The 20,335-nt window shown below is 40.6% G+C and overlaps 1 protein-coding gene across 5 annotated transcripts in view; it reads left to right on the top strand.

The window, feature by feature from the left end:
- SF3B1 (splicing factor 3b subunit 1) overlaps positions 1-20,335 on the top strand; it is a 60,866-nt gene that overhangs the window by 12,663 nt on the left and 27,868 nt on the right. For all 5 annotated transcript variants that reach the window (XM_061380607.1, XM_061380632.1, XM_061380627.1 and 2 more), the window contains exon 2: positions 10,329-10,505. In XM_061380607.1, coding sequence (XP_061236591.1) covers positions 10,478-10,505 — 28 coding nt within the window. In that variant the 5' untranslated portion in view covers positions 10,329-10,477. The remainder of the gene's footprint in view (positions 1-10,328; positions 10,506-20,335) is intronic.

Below are 20,335 nucleotides of genomic sequence, written 5' to 3'. Positions count from 1 at the left end.
TAAGGGCTCAGTCCTTCAAGACTGCACCTACCCTACTTTGGATGCCATTTACAAGCAGTAAGTTCCTAGGTTAACCCACAACATCTGTCCCATTTGGCTGTTCCCATAACTCTCTACTCAGAATCGATTAATTTTTTTGAGAGGTTCATAGAACTCAGGGAAATGCAGTAACCAGTTTATTAAAGGCTATGATAAAGGATACAGATGAAAAGACACATAGAGTGAGGTCCCAGAGGGTCTCAAGCACAAGAGATTCTGTCCTCACAGAGCTGGTGTGTGCTACCTTCCTAGTCTGGATGTGTTTGCCAACCTGGAACCTCTCTGAATCTCATACTATTGGAATTTTATGGAGGTTTAGTCAAATAGGCATGATCAATTAACTCCATTTCCAGCCCCTCTGCCCTCTTTGGAGAAGTAAGAAGTTGGATGGCAGAAAATTTTAAGCTTCTAATTACGACTTGATCTTTCTGGTGACCAATCCCGATCTAGGACTGTTGTCTCCCTCACTCCTCACTACTGCTTTCAGATCATTATTTATTCACATTTTTGTGAAAGCCCAAGCTTCTTTGAGGCTCATATTATTAGAGGATAATGTCATCCTCTATCTGGCTGCGTTATTGTTATTTCATGGAAGACATGTTTGCTTGTAGTGGATGATATAGGCTACCCAGATTCCTTTCTCTCTCCCTTCATAACTAGAGCTGTGGGGAGTTCTTTTGGTGACAGCTCTATGGGTATTGTTTGTAGTTAAAAGAGAGCTGCATCTTCCAAGGTCATGCCCTTTGCTTGGGGAAACTCACATCCAAAGTCATGTTGATTTGGGAGTATAAAGGCCCAACTCCTTGCCCCAATTTAGAACAACTCTAAAAGGCCATCCCATCTCCAGAGTTCCCCATATAATTGAGGTCTTTGTTTGCAACTGGGTCGTAGTTCAGCTCCTCCTGCCCAGTTCTGATTCCTTCTTCCAATTTCCATCTCAGCGCCTGCTTCATAGGGAGCCCAACCTGTGATCCAAGAAAGCAGACTCTAAAATGGGATTTTGCAGATCTGGATCACCTGCAGTCTGGCTGGTAATGAGGACCCTCTCACTGGTGACTAATAGCTCCTGTTGAGATATTGGGAGACAGACACTGAAAGTCTGAGGTTAGTCACTAAGAAAAGGTTAAGTGTTAAGGCTGGAGGGTATCATTTTTTGGTAGTATATAAAGAGAGTGTCATTGTCTCTGTCTCCAGCCAGAGAGCCAAAAAGGCTGATGTCAGGTCCAGGACTAAATAATAGCAGAGCTCTAAAAGTGGACAAAACACTCAGTCTCAACATGTATTTTATACAAGGTGAGGACCATAATTGGAAAGGATTTCAGTCCTAAGAAACTGAACCAGGACATCTGGGTCAGTGCACTCAGGAGACTTGAAATCCTAGATTCCCCTGAATCATCTGGGCCTATGGAAGTGGTCTAATCCTGTGAAAAAGCTAGTGCTCCCTCGTTGCTTGAGGAAGATACAAAAACTGTTGACTTATTATAAGTCAGGTGCTACCCTCAGGAACTTTCCTTCCTAGACAACACACCAATAACTGGGTTAAGTCATATATCACCTGACCAAGGAAATGCTGAGCCTGCTATGGGAGGAAAGGGACACCTCAAAGAATCAAAGGACCTAGCCAGTATATACCACCAGGAGGTGGAAGATGACATAAAGAACTAAATTCTGAGGGGTCTTAGATCAAGGGGTAGGGCTGGGTAGCAGAACGTAATGGATAGGGAGGATTTACTGCAGATCGTGACTGCAGCCATGAAATTAAAAGACACTCACTCCTTGGAAGAAAAGCTATGACCAACCTAGACAGCATATTAAAAAGCAGAGATATTACTTTGCAACAAAGGTCCGTCTAGTCAAAGCTATGGTTTTTCCAGTAGTCATATATGGATGTGAGAGTTGGACTATAAAGAAAGCTGAGTGCCAAAGAATTGATGCTTTTAAACTGTGGTGTTGGAGAAGACTCTTGAGAGTCCCTTGGACTGCAAGGAGATCCAACCAGTCCATCCTAAAGGAAATCAGTCCTGAATATTCATTGGAAGGGCTGATGCTGAAGCTGAAACTCCAATACTTTGGCCATCTGATGCGAAGAACTAACTCATTGGAAAAGACCCTGATGCTGGTAAAGACTGAAGGTGGGAGGAGAAGGGGACAACAGAGGATGAGATGGTTGGATGGCATCACCAACTTGATGGACATGAGTTTGAGCAAGCTCTGGGAAATGGTGACAGACAGGGAAGCCTGGCGTGCTGCAGTCCATGGGGTCACAGAGTTGGACATGATTGAGTGACTGAACTGAACTGATTGACATGGGAGTACTATCCCATAATATGGAATACCCCGACTAGGATCTGCGGAGGCAGTGCTAACATTCTACTAGGATGGCTCACATGAAGTGCTGTAGAAATGGCAGAACTAGTGTGAAACATGGTGGAAGGTGGGATTGGAAGGCTCAGAGAAGTGAGTATGCTGGAGTAGGTATTCTACACTAAGCCCAGAAAACTGTGCTCCAGAAGAGGACTATGCTCCACAGGAAGGCTCAGAGGACATTCTTCACTAAAGCAATAAGGAATGTGAAAGGGGCACCAGCATCACTGGAAAGGAATGAGGTGAAGTGAGTGAGGTACTTGACTCAGGTTCAAAATGTAAGGGGGTGCCAAAAAGCTCAGTAACCAAGATAATACTTTAATTATATTTAAATATTAGTGCAAAAAATTCCAAGATGAACAAGATGTCAAAATTTTAAATAAAGACAGGATCAATATTACTGATTTTTCCTTTTGCCTCAGACTCCAGTATGGTTCAACACAGCCCTGTTACTCATGGTGACTGTCTCTTACAGGCCTTAGGTGATGGTAGCAGAAAAAGTTACATAGCTGACTTCCATGTGAGCAATAGCTATGATAGGATCCCAAAATAGAGGGCAAGTGGTGATGTTTAACCCTCAGAGGCAAGGTGGGTACAATTATAGTTAGCACAAGGTTGAAATGGCTGCATGGGGGCTCCTGACCTGCGAAAAGATACAGAGACAGTTAATCCAACAGGCTGTCCTTAGAGGCAAGATTGATGGGCAGCCTACAAGGATGTTGCTTACTCTATACAACCAAGAGAAATCAAGGGTGGATTTCTTCAGGAGGCTGAAGGCAGCTATTCCAGTAAATTTTTTTTTAATTGATCCTTTAATAGTTTCTGTACATGAGCTAGATTTCAGATGTAGAACTCTAATTTCAGACTATTTGATTGAAACAGATCCCCAGGAAGTAGGACCATGTGACATCATGGTAAATATGTGCTAAGGAATCCCCTAGTACTTCTTCAAAGACCCCTATCATTTGCTCTGGTAAGCGTACATTGGGGAAAGAGGAATAACCAAATGTTTTGAGTCCTATGGACACTACAAGTTGACATTGATACCCAAATTTTCATAATGGTCCCTGTTAGAGTGGAAGTCTAGGGTCAGAAGTGGAGTCTGGGCCCAGGTCTGGCTAATGGTGCCAAGTATCATTTCCCAGGTTCCCAAATGTTTAATTGGAATGAATATAGTTAAAGTTGGCTAAACCCTCATATTGGTTTCTTGGCCTGTGGCATAAGAACATAGTGGGGAAGGCTAATGAACACTCTGCCAAGGTAGCAGATAAGAAACATTTTCATAGCCTAGGAAGTATGGCAGAGATTAGTGCCTTAAAGACCTGAAGAATGCAAAGGTTGTGGTCCCCATCATGTCTAAACCAGAGTCTGGCCCTTCAAAAGGCTGCACAGACCCTGGAGGATGACAGTGAATTATCACACATTAAACCAAGGAATAGCCCCAGTTGCAGTTGGCTGTGCCAGATGTAGCTACAGGAGATTAACATGACCTCAAGTACATGGTAAGCAGGTACTGATTTGAGGAAAAGAGTTGTTTTCCATTCCTAACAAGGATTTAAAACACTTTCTTGAGCTGCACAAGTGTATATATTTTAAGTTTGACTCCTGGATTGTGTTAACTTCTTCCATAATATGGTCTCTCATAATAACTATCATAATACATATAGTCTTAAAGAACCCAGACAGCAGAAAGTTATATCAATTCATCATATGGATGGGCATTGTGTTAATTTTGTCAATCAGACTAAATGACCACAAAATGGTAGGTATATTAGAGGCTTTTGAAAAACATATATTCCAGAGGGTAGGAGACAAACCCAATGAAAATTAAGGTCTGCTTTGTTAGTTATAGTGCAGGATTTCCCAGTGGTGGCACTGTTGACATGCTGGGTCAGAAGCTTCTGTTGTGAGGAGCCTTCCGGTGGAACATAGGACTCTGAGCAGTACCCTATGCTCTAGATGCCAGTAATTGCTCACTTTAACTTGCTTTAGGTGTTCCAGTCCAGTTCAGGAGAAAGACACATAGAAAAAATTATAATACATAGTGGATTGAGTAGTTATAGATGTTTCTGGTATTTTAGGACCACAGCAATATCAAAGCATGCCATCTATATCTCACTCCTCGGGTGAGATTTCCTGGGTGGAGTGACACTGGGTCAGTGTCAGGTGGAGAGGACCTTCTAGTAAAAGAGGATTAGGTTGTGACAACCAAAAATATGTCTAGACGTTGCAAAATAACCCTGGGAGACATAATCACTCCCAGTTGAGAACCACTGTTTTAGGGGTGTAGTGGCCTAGGGCATGCCTGGACAGCCCCTCCAAAGTAAAGGACATGCTATTGCATCTTGTACCTTCCATCACTAGGAAAGAACACTGTGCCTCGTAGGTTTCTTTGGGTGACAAAAAACTGCCAGCTTTGTACTCTATAGCAACTGTCATTAAAATTGCCAACATATCTAGGTTGACTCTGGTACCTGCCTAAAACAGATTACCTGTCATTGACCCAATGACTGCTATCTGCTGAACATCCCTTACCCTATTTCACAAACCGTATTTCTCTGGTCCTGACATCCCACCTTCCTCTGCCTTCTGCCAGTTTCTTAGTTCAACTAGTGAAAATAGCCATCCTAAACTGAATAATTAATGACAATATTTCTTGCCCTTGTACGGTACATCTGTCATTGAGAATCCAGTGGCAAAATGATGTGGCAGGTCTCTGTATTAGTTAGCAAGACAGTTCAGATTCCTTCATTCAGTATTAATTACCCATTCAACAATGTACTGTCAGGTATCACATCTCATACCACTCTTCCCCTGTTACTCCATTCACCAACCTTTCTGTTTTTGGAAACCCCACGTTTGCTCTCACCTTGGCACACTGGCATTTGCCACGTCTGGAATACCTCTTCCCCCATGTCCTCATTCCCTTATTTTCTGTAGGTATCTGTTCAGATGTCATCCTCCCAGACATCTTGCTTTTTCTGCCTATCCTGTCCTGCCACCCTGCCCACTTCCCTTACTTTGCCTTATTATTTTTCAAAGCATTCGATAGTACCTGAAATTATACAAACACATACAGTTTGGGGTTTTTTGTTTTTTGGGGGCGGGGGGGGCGGCTGTGCTGTGAGTCATGGAGGATCTTAGTTCTCCCAGCAAGGACTGAATCTGCAGTAGAGGCATGGAAGCATGGAGTCTTAACCACTGGACCACCAGGGAAGTCCCCAAATACAGATTTTTAATCTCTTTCCCTCAAAGATTCTGATCTCTGTGAGGACAGGATCTTATTCAACATTGTATTCCCAGTGTCTGAAGTGATGTCTGGTATATGATAGGTCCTTATTGAATATTTATTGACAGTTTTTCAAATATTTTTTCAATAAATGGTGAAATTTACCTTTGTTTATTTTAATTAGGGTTCAACTGGATATACATACCAGTAGGAGATACATATTAAGACATTTATTGGAAGGAATTGGTTTACACAGATGTGGGAATCAACCAATAAACAAGTCCAGAATCTATCGGGCGGGCCATCAGTAAGGGCAGGCTGGAACTCTGGCACAGGCTGAAGTTGCAGTCCACTGGTGGAATTTTCTTAGTGAAGTCTCAGTTCTGCTCTTTCAACTGATTGAATTAAAACCCACCCAGATAATCTAGGATAATCTACTTAAGTCAGTTACATCACCTGAGCACATCCACAAGGCCTTCATAGTAACACCTAGATTAGTATTTATATGAATAACTGGGACTGTAGCTTAGCCAAGTTGACACATTAGAAGACCATCGCAGCATTCTAGGCATCTGGATGCTTCTGAGACACAATCCACTTAGCTACCTGGGACACCTACTTATGTGTGCTCTGAATCTAGATATTTTACCATTACGAATCAAAGACCGCTCTTGGATGATGACTTTTAGTTAGAAAAAAAAGCTAGTTAATGAATTCACACTAATATTAATATATGCTTTTCAGTTCTAGTTAGACCTGGTATAGCTGAAAGGAAGAGAGGTCACCCAAGCTAAATGCAAGAAAAGTAGTATCTACAGAATGATTCTTTGGAAGCTTGGAGCTGGATGTGGTTCTGGATTCAAGGTGGTGGTGGGGACTCAAGCAACAGGAATGGATGATTCTTCAGACAAAGTGACAATTTCCACTGATTTTGTTAGTAGCAACTACTGGAAGTTAAAATTTCCAAGAGAAGGCATCTTGACTTAGCCAATAACTTCCTTTGTTTTTAGACAGAGTGTGCTGTATTCCAGGCCAGGTTCTAGGTAGCCAGGTACCTGTCTCTTCCAGAACAACCCAGTGTTGTTCCCCTGAACAGAGAGTTTGGTCAGGTCAGTTGAAGCTAGAAGGGAAAGTCAGGCATGACAGACACATTGACCAACATATTCAGAACATCATCTTGGGGTTATCTGTTATTTAACTGAGTAATGCCCAAATTTTCAGGAATAAAGCTCTCTAGTTTTGGAAGTTTAGGCATAACTGAAAGGCAGATAAAAGTAGATTTTTTGCCTGGGGTACATAGAGTCTGATGTACCTTTGATTTAGGATATTTCTGGAAAGCTCAACATTACACATCAGGATTGTCGTCACTTTGTCCTGTGACAGTCCCTTTACCTCTGAAAAGATGGGCTTGATAAATTGTCACTGCTTTTCAAGCAGCATGGAGCTTCAAGGCCTTTATAGCTTTATCTCCTATGGTAATTTGTGCAGTTACAGCTAGCATTTAACATTCTGAAAAATTATATCTTATTCTTTGTCTAAAAGGGCTTCCCTGATAGCTCAGTTGGTAAAGAATCTGCCTGCAATACAGGAGACCCCGGTTTGATTCCTGGGTCAGCAAGATCCACTGGAAAAGGGATAGGCTACCCACTTCAGTATTCTTGGGCTTCCCTGGTGGCTCAGCTGGTAAAGAATCTGCCTGCAATGTGGGAGACCTTGGTTTGATCCCTAGGGTTGGGAAGATCCCTTAGAGAAGGGAAAGACTACCCACTCCAGTATTCTGACCTAAAGAATTCCATGGACTGTATAATCCATGGGGTCACAAAGAGTCGGACACGACTGAGCAACTTTCACTTTTGTCTAGAAAAATCATGTATAATTGCTACTTTGCAATATATATATATTTTTAAGATTGATAAGGAATAGATTTTCCTTTGAATTGGATGTCATCACTCTCAATGATTTGTGTTATAAATAGGCAGGGAGGGGCAGAAAAGCCCTTCTGATTAAAAAAATAATTTTATTTATTATTTTTGGCTGTTCCGAGTCTTTGCTGCATGTGTTTTTCTCTAGTTGTGGCGAGTGGGGGCTACTCTTTGTTGTGGTGCATGGGCTTCTCATTGCAGTGGTTTCTCTTGTGCATGGGCTCTAGGGCACTAGGGCTGCAGTAGTTGCAGCTCTGGGGCTCTGGAGCACAGGCTCAGTAGTTGTGGTGCAGGGGCTTAGTTACTTTGTGGCATGTCGGATCTTCCCAGATCAGGGATTGAACCCGTGCCTGCATTGGCAAGATTCTATAGGACTGAGCCACCAGGGAAGCCCACCGCCCTCCTCCCCCACCACAACTTCTGACTTTTGAAATTAAAAATGTGTAGGAAATCCATTTTAACTAATATGTGATTAATATTTATTAATATTGGAAATGGAAAGTAAAGGGTGGCTTAGCTGGTGGCTAAGTGGTAAAGAATCCACCTGCCAATGCAGAAGATGCAGGTTCCATCCCTGGGTCTGGAAGATACCCTGGACAAGGGAATATCAACCCACTCCAGTATTCTTGCCTAGGCTATCCCATGGCCAGAGGAGCCTGGCAAGTTATAGTCCTTGGGGTTGCTAAAAAGTTGAACATGACTTAGCAACTAAACAACAAGTTATTTAAAAAAAAAACAAACTATTTCTTACTGTCTAAAAATTCAAGTTATTGTTTTATAAAAGACAATTCATTTTTAGAAGATTAGGAGAAGGGAGTCTCCAATGATCTTTGACCAAGTCTCTCATATCTCACTTTCCAAAACATGCCCTTGCCCTACAAAAGTAACTTTTAATACCTAGGAACCTAGAGAAATATGCACATAATACAAAGTGGCCAGCAGGCACAACTTATATCTTGGGAAAGAGGACACGTGATGCCTACTTTACAAATGCTTTTCATTTTTTTCCTGTTTATAAAAATAATACATGCTCATAGCAGAGTATCTGGAAAATACTAAGAATTATTAATATAAAGAAAAAACCACTCAATTCTATCATTCACAAACATTCGCTCTTAACATTTTGGTGAATTTCCTTTTCATATATTTTTTACATGACAGTGATTGTCTTGTTTATACATCTTTTAAAAAATTATGAGTCAAGAAATGCAACATCCTTGCTATTATTTTTGTCAACAGGGGTGAATTCTTTTTGTTTATTGGTTTTTGATGGACATAATAACACCTTTCTTTAATTCATTATTTCTCATTTATTCTTTTTTCTTTTACTTTAAAATATGCTATTTTATATATATAAAAGAATATATGTAATCTATGTGTAGGTTATAAGCCATTTAAGGAATATCTATGGACCCTCTGCCAATCCAAGAACTAGAATTTATCAACAATTGACTTAATAATCTACATGTTCTTCTCTTATCTCATTCCCTTCCCCCTCCAGCTATTGTTTAACCTAAATTAAACTGAAAACTTTAACCCATCAAATTGATTTTTTCATTGATGCTATTAAAATGTCACTTTGGGGGATCTCCCCAGTGGTCCAGTGGCTAAAATTCTGTGCCCCCAATGCAAGGGGCCCAGGTTCAATCCCTGGTCAGGGAACTAGATCTCATACAGCCAAAAAAAAAAAGAACTACCTCACTTTTTTATTAGGTAAGTTTCTACTAAGTATTTGTATTCTGAGTCTGTCACACAACAAGGTAAGTTGTTTTGTGATGTCTATAACTTGACCCTTACCTGCCTTCAGTTCAGTTCAGTTCAGCCGCTCAGTCGCTCAGTCGTGTCCGACTCTTTGCGACCCCATGATCCCTGTCCATCACCAGCTCCCGGAGTTCACTCAGACTCACGTCCATCGCGTCAGTGATGCCATCCAGCCATCTCATCCTCTGTCGTCCCCTTCTCCTCCTGCCCCCAATCCCTCCCAGCATCAGAGTCTTTTCCAATGAGTCATTTCTCTATTAAATTCTTACGTTCTTCAGAGTCCAAAGCCAGTGTGACAAGGTTATGCTTGTACAGCTGATGTTTAGGAGAAAAAAAAATTCCTGATTTAGTAATGACATTTAGGATTATCAGAAGCATTTCATTAGTGTTAGTGCTGACAATCGGGACTTTTCTAAGAACTCAGAAAAGAGTGGCAGAGTTCCTGCTGTGTAATTTAATAACTGTGTGACCTTGTGGAATCTCATATATAACCCTGGCCTAGCTTTTTCCCGTCATTTCTTAAATGAGATTATTAACATTTTATCCACTTTGCGGGAGTTATGGGATTACCAACAAGTTACCCTCTTTATGTGGATTTCAATAGCGATTGGGAACGTATATTGTAGACAAAACTCCTAATCAAATGTTAAGTAATTAAAAAGAAAACGACCTTGAATTACTGAGTGAGGGATCAGACTGTTGTAAGTGTTAACTAAGCACTACAACAGCTGAGACATGCTGAGGAAAGTTTTTGGCCTCAAAACGCCGTCTGGTGAATTTGGAGAAAGGGGACTGAATCAGGTCTGAGGCTTCTTCCAGTCCTGCAACCTTAGTGTTTCTTTCAGCGACTGTTTTTAACTGCCCTGGTGAAATCCACTTTCCTCCACGGCGGAGTTACTCTTTATAGGGCGCTAAAGCTCACGTAGTCCTTGTCGGGTTTACCGCGGAAACCGTCTCCGGGAGCAATCCTGACTCCTCCCTCCACCCACAATGCACCTCTCTGTTCTATCTAGGTGGCTGCTCTGTCACGTGTCACCGACCGAGCGCGCTCCCGCTTGGCGCTTGCGCGGAGAGCGGCCCCCAGCTATTTTTCTCCGTGGCAGCGGCGACGAGCGGAAGTTCTTGGGAGCGCCAGTTCCGTCTGTGTGTTCGAGTGGACAAAATGGCGAAGATCGCCAAGACTCACGAAGGTAAGCGGTTTTCCCCTTGTTACGTAGATTCTCCGCTGCCAACCTGCTAAGACTTTGTCTTCCTAGGTTTCTGCCTCTTCCTGTGGTTTCTTTTCTGGGGGTCCGAACTCGCGCTTCGGGCCCCCGGTTGTCTGCTCGGCGCCAGAGGCGCAGGCCACTGCCCCGCGTAATGGCGTCCTACTCGTACACCCCCGACAGGCGCTTTGTTCCGTGTTTGGGTGCTGCTACTTCAGCGTTGCTTTTGTTCTCTGACTGGGGGCCTCGTTTAAACGCGGTAAGGGAGCGGGGAAAAGGGCGTGGGAACAAAGTCTCTCTCACCTCTCGGAACTGTGGTTGGCATAGTTTGTGTAGGGGAGGGTCAGAAAAGCACTGAAATACGGCAGCCGCTTTCCGGGCGGCACTCAATCGAGTTTAGTCAAACTGAGGCTCGTTACTCTTTTAAGTTTGGTTAATTTGTATGTCTTCAGGCGTCTAAGATACATACTTTGGGTTTTTTTTGGTGGTGGTTCGGAATGATTTGGAAATAAAATCTGGTAGTTTTCTCCTCCCTTGATTACTTTTAGTATAATAGGGGCCTTTTTTCTTTTGAGACTGATTTTTGATGAAACAGGGAAAGGCACATTAATAATGGCTAAAGCTTTTGAACAAGTTGGTCGTTTTGTGAAATACAGAGTATGCGAAATTAGGAAAATATTGGCAATAGGCTGTAGTCCCCCTTCAGGGAGTATTCAGAAATGACAGGAAGTAGGGGCACTTTTGCGGAGAAGGCAGTGGCACCCCATTCCAGTACTGTATTAATGCTTGGTTCTTCTAAATTTGAATGGCATTTCAGCTTATGCTCAACACCTATTGATCAATTGTTATCTGATGATTGACTGATATTACCTGATACTTAAGCAAAACTAAGCAAACCTAGACATTTCAGCTGCTGCCATTGTGTAGTATTAGTACATAAGTAATCTGTAACTCGGAGAAGGCAATGGCACCCCACTCCAGCACTCTTGCCTGGAAAATCCCATGGACGGAGGAGCCTGGTAGGCCGCAGTCCATGGGTTCGCTAAGAGTCGGACACGACTGAGCGACTTCACTTTCACTTTTCACTTTCATGCATTGGAGAAAGAAATGGCAACCCACTCCAGTGTTCTTGCCTGGAGAATCCCAGGGACGGGGGAGCCTGGTGTGCTGTCGTCTATGGGGTCTCACAGAGTCGGACACGACTGAAGCGGCTTAGCAGCAGCAGCAGCAGGGTCACTTTTGAGAAAAGACGAGGTATGGGAAGTTGGAACTGCATTCCTTGATTTTTGACTTGAAATCTGAAGTTTTAATCAAACACTGCTTCGAAGAGTTACTTTTATTTTACACGTCGTTTTTTACTTTTATGTCACACGTCGTTTCTGGGTTCGTGGCTTGGTGTTAGTTTGTGGGAGGTAATAAAGACTAAGGTCATTAAGTTTTATAGCCTAGTGGGGAAACAGCTATCTATCTTCATTCTTTATGAGGCAATTGAATGCTTAAATATAAGCAGTGTATTTTGGGAAGCTGGGTAACGGAGTCATTAATTTATGCTTAGGGTTATTTCATAGAGGAGGTGACATATCCCTGCTCTAAAAGGATCAATCGGTTTTAAATTAGGGGAGGACATTTGAACCTGAGACGACATCTTGTACCTAGGCAGTGACTCGTGAAAGATGTGTTTGGCTAGTTGTGGCAGGAAAAGAGAGTTCAAGGAGGGAAAAAGTAGATGCATCTGAAAAATGTTGGTTGGGGCTGTTAATGATTGTGTCACCCCTGGGAATTGAGTCCAGTTTTTTGCAACTTATGAAACAGACTAATGAAGTGGAAGTGACTTTTATATTTTTACTGTTCTTGTTAGGTATTTGGGATTGAAACACTGTTTTAATCCCAAAGTGTTTTTTGGGCACTTCTGTCTTTAGACTACTACTTTTGTAAAATAATTAGAAAAGATAAAGATGTTGGCTATTGTTTATCTTGTAGATTATTCGTTTGGGGCATTTTGTGGCCTTGATTACTTTATTGGTATCTTTATGATAAGATAACTTTTGGATAGGAAAATCAAAGTTATGATTAGTTCTCCCGTGTTTTAGAAGCACAGTTGAAAGTTTTGGTCTGCAGAAGATTGCAAGGGTAACCTTTTAGGATGCTGAACTAGTTGAGAGGAAGTCTTGAATTTAAATCTCACTGGAGCAGTCTTGGTTTTTTGGCTGTGCTGAGTGTCTTGCGGGATCGTAATTCCCTCACTGGAAATTGAACTCAGGCTATGGCAGTGAAAGCACAAGTTCTAACTACTGGACCGCCTGGGAACTCCCTGGACCAACTTTTAAAAGTATGTAATACTTGTTTAATTTTTGTCTTAAAGTTTTCCATCATGTTGCTTTTTTATATAAAAATTAAAATCTTTTCATCCTAAATAATGCTTCTGGTAAGGACATTTCTTTGTTGTACCTGGTAATTTATTGTTAAAATATGGCTGCATCAGTACTTTGTAATTGAGTCTTGTAAGATAAATAATACTTTAGTATTCAAGCTGAAGTAAGTTATTGTTGTACCTTCCAATATAGTTTTTTTCCATAGGCTCTTATTTCCCTTCATTGACCCAAACCAGTCTTCTTTTTTTTTTTCCTCTTGTTGTCATATTCCTTTCAAATATTTGTTAGAATCAACCCTTAACAGCCTCTTTAACCAACCTGATTATTATTTTTTTATCCTGGGTCACTGTGGCTTATAAGCTTCCCAGTATTGAAATATAAAAAGAACTGGATTTATTAAAATCAAATGTAATCCCTTTTTGCATGTCATGTCAAGTTTATAAAGTTATTAATGTGGGTAATCTTGCCAGCCAGCGGTTCTTCAGATACTGCTGATTTTGGCCCGTGAGGGAACCACAGTGTTCTGTTTAGAAAGGAAAAAAGATGGATTATCCAAAAATTCCATGTATTGGCTTGTTTAGCCACTATCCCTTGAATGGATTTTCAGGGGCATCACAAGGCTGAAAAAGTTTTCTCCCTAATTCTTTGCTTGCAGAATGGCTGGAATAATGATTTTATTTCTCTGCGTCTTCTGAGATTTTTACTTTCCTGTGTCCAGAATAGTTGTTATTTCAGTTTTGTAGACATGTAGTATGAATGTTGTTAAAAAGGAAAAAAGTTGTTTAAAGATTTCAGAATTTTCCTTCCTGTAGAATTATGTAAGAATTTAATTGATACTAGTTAGGAATTAATCTTTTAGGAACTGTTGTTTGTAGTGTTCAGTAAAATAATTTACCACCATAGTTAGTTGTCCTACTAGGATTTTGTTTAAGAAAAAGACTGAGAGTTGGTATACAGAATATACTTTCTGTTTTTCTGCATATTTTTTAGAAGTCTCATATTTGAGAAATCCTTGTTTACCACTTGCTTCTGATTGGTAGTGATTAGATGTTACTTATGGATCAGACTAAAAGGTGATTAACATCCAAAGGCTGTGTCTGGGAGAATTCCCTGACAGTTTAGTGGTTAGGACTCTGAGCTTCCACTACAAGGGCCACTGGTTCTGTACCTGGCCAGGGAGCTAAGATCGCACAAGCCTTGTAGCACACCCAAAGGCTGTGTCTCTGTAATGCAAAGTGATGAATTATAGAACGTTGCAAATTGTACAAATTAAAAATGAGGAATAAAGATGTACCAAGGAGGAGGAAGTGCTGCAAGCTAGATTTAGCATTGTCTGAGGCATAGAAAAAAGGAAAGGCGCAGAAGGGGAAACCAGTAGGACAGAATTGGTGGGGAGCAGTTAAATAGTTGTATCAAATGTGACCAGTGATGGTTCATTTCAGAGTTTGATATTTAGGTCTTAGTTTAAAATACAAACAGTAGGTTAGATGTTTTCCATCTTATAGACGGTGCAAGTTCCAGCAGTATTTTATATTTTGATATCAAACTCGATTCCCAGATGAAACATTTGATGTATTTATGTCTGGCAAATGTCTATAATTTTAAGTTTTAAATTATAACGATTTTTGGATTAGTAATAAACAATTTTTAAGTAAATGAAAAATGGAAATCTGGTTATTGAATGACTTGAGATTTCAAATGGGCCTCTTCATAAATTTGTTCATGAATTCACGCTGTAAATATAGTCAACCTCTTGTCTCCTAGGGAAGGATTTGTTCTCTGATAGTTGAAAATCATCCTAGGATCAGTTTCCTCCAAAAAGAGGAGAGTTTGAGTTGAATGATGACATTTCTGTAGATCACTGGAGCATAGTTGGTTTTTAAAATATACATATCTTAACGTTTACAAGATTTCACGTTACCATCACTTGCAAGATGAGTAAAACTGGAAAAGAATAAAAAATGACAAGAATTGAAACTTTTAAGGGTTAAGATAGTACATCAGATCAGATCAGATCAGTCACTCAGTCGTGTCCCACTCTTTTCGACCCCATGAATCACAGCACGCCAGGCCTGCCTGTCCATCACCATCTCCCAGAGTTCACTCAAACTCATGTCCATCGAGTCGGTAATGCCATCCAGCCATCTCATCCTGTGTTGTCCCCTTCTTCTCCTGCCCCCAATCCCTCCCAGCATCAGAGTCTTTTCTAATGAGTCAACTCTTCGCATGAGGTGGCCAAAGTACTGGAGTTTCAGCTTTAGCATCAGTCCTTCCAAAGAACACTCAGGGCTGATCTCCTTTAGAATGGACTGGTTGGATCTCCTTGCAGTCCAAGGGATTCTCAAGAGTCTTCTCCAACACCACAGTTCAAAAGCATCAATTCTTCGGTGCTCAGCCTTCTTCACAGTCCAACTCTCACATCCATATATGACCACTGGAAAAACCACAGCCTTGACTAGACGGACCTTTGTTGGCAAAGTAATGTCTCTGCTTTTGAATATGCTATCTAGGTTGGTCCTAACTTTTCTTCCAAGGAGTAAGCGTCTTTTAATTTCATGGCTGCAGTCACCATCTGCAGTGATTTTGGAGCCCAAAAAAATAAAGTCTGATACTGTTTCCAGTGATGGGACCAGATGCCATGATCTTCGTTTTCTGAATGTTGAGCTTTAAGCCAACTCTTCAGTCTCCTCTTTCACTCTCATCAAGAGGCTTTTTAGTTCCTCTTCACTTCTTCCATAAGATAGTACATCAGAGAACTTAAAAAAATTCTGTTTATGTACACCAGAGGATTCCATCTCAGAGAAGAGAGAGCTTTTATTTTCTGTTGCATGGGGCCAGAGGCTGTGTTTTCAAAGGGTTAGAAGAAATGAGAACCAAGAATGAGAAAAAAGGAGAAACTTTAAATTGCTTTTAAAACATTTTAACTTTTTATTGAAAATTGAAAACATATACAAAAATACAATAGTGAAATAAACCCCTATATTGTGCTTATCTAATCATATGGCTTGAACAGTTGTAAAGGCAGAGCCACCTTTTCTTAATCTCTTCACTAGTCTTTTTCACCTTTCCTGTTATTTCAAAGCAAATCCCAGATAGATAATTTTATACATATATTTTTTTGGATAAATAGATAAATTTATTTTCTGATTATTAGACCTCTTTCTCAATCTTATTATGGCAAATATACATAAAATATGTAAATCCTAAGTTCTTTTTGGACTTGCCTGGTGGCTCAGATGGTAAAGCGTCTGCCTACAATGCGGGAGAGCCCAGTTCAATCCCTGGGTTGGGAAGATCTCCTGGAGAAGGAAATGGCAACCCACTCCAGTATTCTTGCCTGGAAAATCCCATGGACGGAGGAGCCTGGTAGGTTACAGCCTGAGGGGTCGCAAAGAGTCAGACACGACTGAGCAACTTATGACTTACGACTTATTTCATTGGTTTCTACCAAACATCAAGAGTCAGCCATAGGTTTACCCATGTCCCCTCCCACGTGAACATCCCTCTCACCTCCCTCCCCAGCCCACCCTCTAAGTTGTTACCTAGCCCTGAATTTCCTGAGTCATGTAGCAAATTCCCATTGGCTATCTATTTTATATATATCCATACATTTTTCAGTGTGTATCTCTAAAATATAAGGACTTTAAAAAATACCATTATTAAGAAAGGGGGAAAAAACCATTATTGGGAGTTCCCTGGTGGTCTAGTGGTTAGAATTCAGCTCTTCCACTGTGGTGGCCTAGGTTCAATCCTTGGTTGAGGATCAGAGATCCTGTATGCTGCATGGCACTGCCAAAAAAAAAAAAAATCTGTTATTAAACCTAAGATTAATAAAATATCCATCAGTGTTTCATTTTGCTGATTGCCTTATAAACATTTTTTTACAATTCATTTGAATTAAATTCCAAATAAACTTCGTATATTGTAATCTTAAATCTGTATGTTCCTCCTTCATGTCTTTTTATTTTTTCTTGCAATTAACTGGTTGCAGTACCTTTGTCCTGTACGGTTTCCCACAGTCTGGAGGGAAAGGAGAAAATGGCAATAAAAACACAACTCCCTGTTAGACACTCCCACCACGGCTGTGACAGTCAAGGTGTCAGGAGGCCCACAAGCAAGGAAAGCTCCAAGAAAATTAATGGCTTTTGGAAAGAGTACAGTTCTGAAATAATACTTCAGGTTTTGGTTAGACTAGCCAAGGCAAGGAAGTCTAACAAAGGACTTGAAAATTCAAGTGCCCTTCCCACTCTAACTTTGCTAAATCACTGTAATCTCGTTGGACTCTTTTTGACCCTGTAGACTGGAGCCCTCCAGGCTCCTCTGTCCTTGGGATTCTCCAGGCAAGAATACTGGAGTGGGTTGCCATGCCCTTCTCCAGGGGGTCTTCCTGATCCAGGAATCAAACAGTGATTGAACCCTTGTGTCTAGTCCATTGGCAGGCGAGTTCTTTACCACTAGCGCCATAATGGCAATGAATATACTCTCAATTTTCTAATAAGCTTTATTGCTGCCGGCAATTTTTTTTTTTTTTTGACTCCTACTGATAGACATACCTTAAAACGGAAATACGAACTTAAGAAAAACCCTGTTCTTGACAGATTATCCTCTAGAATCATCCTTTAGTGAGTCTCTTGCAGGCTCTTTGGTAAATACCAGTCTAATACTTAACTAGTACTTTGATTCCCACCCCCCACCCCAGGTCTTTGTTTGTTTGTTTGTTTTTTAACCACTTCCAGAATATGCCAGCTCTGGGGATTTGAAGAATCATGCATCATTTTAATTTTAGGATTCCAAATCTACCATCAGGATAGGGAATTTCTACTTCTTTTTTCTTTTCTTAAAAAATTTTATTGGAGTGTAGTTGATTCTACTTTTATCTGTTTTTAAACTTTCAGCATTAATAACCAAGAGTGCTATCACAGAAGCCTCCTTCCCCCTTGATAGATTTTACTGAAGATAGGGGTAGGGTTAGATAGAGAACAGAAATGAGGTGCTTATGCAGATAATTTAGAAATCCATATTAGATGTTTATATCTCCTGATATCTTTTAATGCCATAAAACTGGGATTTTATAATTTCATGTATCCCAGCTTTTCTTCATTTTACTGTTTCCTTAATTTCTCTCCCGTATTGTATTGGTCAAAATTCTTCTGTTATACAGAATAATTCATTTCTCCTCTGTTCTTAAACTTGCTCAAGTAAACCCACAAAAAGGGCTCCAAAAGTTTCTTATAAAATGAAGCATGTATTTGCTCTAAGACTCAGCAATCATACTCACAGGTTATTTACTCTGGGGGTGTTAAAATCTGTGTTCACACAAAAACCTGTACACTAATGTTTACAGCAGCTTTGTTTGTATCTCTGCAAGCTGCAAACAACTTGAATGCCAGTCAAATAAAGAATGGATAAATACTCTGTGGTACGGTGGAGTACAGCTTGGTAATAAAAAGACATACACTATTGATACGCACAACGTGAAGACTGGAATACTTACTTACACCTTGTGGTGGATTAAGAGTGCTAGCTCTTGGCAGTCACATACGTGACCATTAGGAGGTCCCAATCTTTTGTCCAATCTCTAGCAGACAGTATCCATTTTTTTTTATTTTTACATCTGAATGTCTTGAATTATAGAGATTCTAAATTGGAAGGGGATTAGGTGGTAATAGAGGATTTGTTCACGTTGGTCATAATTGAACTAGAGCTAGATTAGCATAAACATTTCCTTCTTTGCCTCCTCACATCCTTTTTTTAATATTTTAGACCTCTGGTTATTCTTCTTTTGGGTATGTTCCACCTCACTTTTTTTCATACTTGTTGTTTGAGTGGACTCCGGGAGTTGGTGATGGACAGGGAGGCCTGGCGTGCTGCAGTTCATGGGGTCGCAAAGAGTTGGCCACGACTGAGTGACTGAACACAACTGAAGAAGTCTTACGTGTTAATAATTTGCTGTCTGAAATTATCTATTTGCTTATTTTTAGTCAGTTCCTATTTAAGAAAGTACAGGAGTACTTGTGTACCAGTAGCTGTAATATAGTGTTAGGTAACTTTGAAAATAAAGAGTTAAAGACAACTTTTTTGTCTTTCCCAGAGATGTAGAGTGTAAAATTTGAAAGCTGTGGTATTTTATAAACCTTTGCTGGAGAGACAACTTTGAAAAATTACTTTCAGAGACTTCTATTATGAAATGTAATACAGGAAAGTGTAGAAAAAAAATGTACTGAACACAGTGTAACCCATTGCCCAACTTTACCAATTCTTAATATTTTGCTATAATTGTTCCACAATAAGACAACTGTTGCTAATCAGTAAAAACATAAAATCAGTAGGTAAAATTCAGTAGATGACAGTTTGTGAATAAACATATTATCCAAATAAAGGGATAATAGTTGGTGAAACCTTACAACGGAAAAGTTCTTTAGAGGGGAAATAAAGCTGTCTGTGATGTAAGTTGGGGACTGAGCATGCTGCACAATGATAAGTATAGTGTGATGCAGTTTTTATGAAACAGTGCCCCTTTCCGGTTTTTCATTTGTATATCACCTAGAGGAAAATATAAAATTGGTGATTTTGGTGAGACTGGGATGGGCTGCAAATGGAGAGGTATTGGGCTAGGTATGAGTTTCCTGATAATGTGGAAGCATGGGTTCATACACTGGAGGTTCTGATTTAGTGTATTTGAGGCCTAGGAGTCTGTTCTTGTAACAGATTCCTCAGGTGATTTTGATGTAAGTGGTTAGTTAGTAGACTATACTGATGCTGTGGAGAGGAGATTGCAGACTATTTGGCTGGCGCGATTAACCCATTTGTGTTTATTGCCTGAGTCCTGATGACAGTAGCATTTATGGTTCTTTAAAAAAAAAATACTTTCAAAAATGATACATGCACCTAGTGGTGGTGGTTTTTTATTTTTTTAAACCGTAAACATTTCTGAAATGGGAATGTTCAAAAAGGAAAAAATAAGAATAGATCTCCACTCATCCTTGAGCCAATTTTACTAATCCCTGAGAGAGTTCTTTGTATTATATCAGGAGAAAAAGTGTTCTGGGGGGCAGGGGGGATCTAATATGGGTTAAAGCTTAAATATATACATAAATATATAAACAACAGTAGAGAGAGTAGTTGGAGAAGGCAGTGGCACCCCACTCCAGTACTCTGGCCTGGAAAATCCCATGGATGGAGGAGCCTGGTAGGCTGCAGTCCATGGGGTCGCTAAGAGTCGGACACGACTGTGCGACTTCACTTTCACTTTTCACTTGCATGCATTGGAGAAGGAAATGGCAACCCACTCCAGTGTTCTTGCCTGGAGAATCCCAGGGATGGGGGAGCCTGATGGGCTGCCGTCTATGGGGTCGCACAGAGTCGGACACGACTGAAGCGACTTAGCAGCAGCAGCAGCAGCAGCAGAGAGAATAGTAAAATGAATCAGTCCACTCAGATGAC

Source organism: Bos javanicus, chromosome 2 (genome assembly GCF_032452875.1).
Source record: "Bos javanicus breed banteng chromosome 2, ARS-OSU_banteng_1.0, whole genome shotgun sequence".
Taxonomy (NCBI): Eukaryota; Metazoa; Chordata; class Mammalia; order Artiodactyla; family Bovidae; genus Bos; species Bos javanicus.
This window is presented reverse-complemented; position numbering and strand designations above follow the sequence as displayed.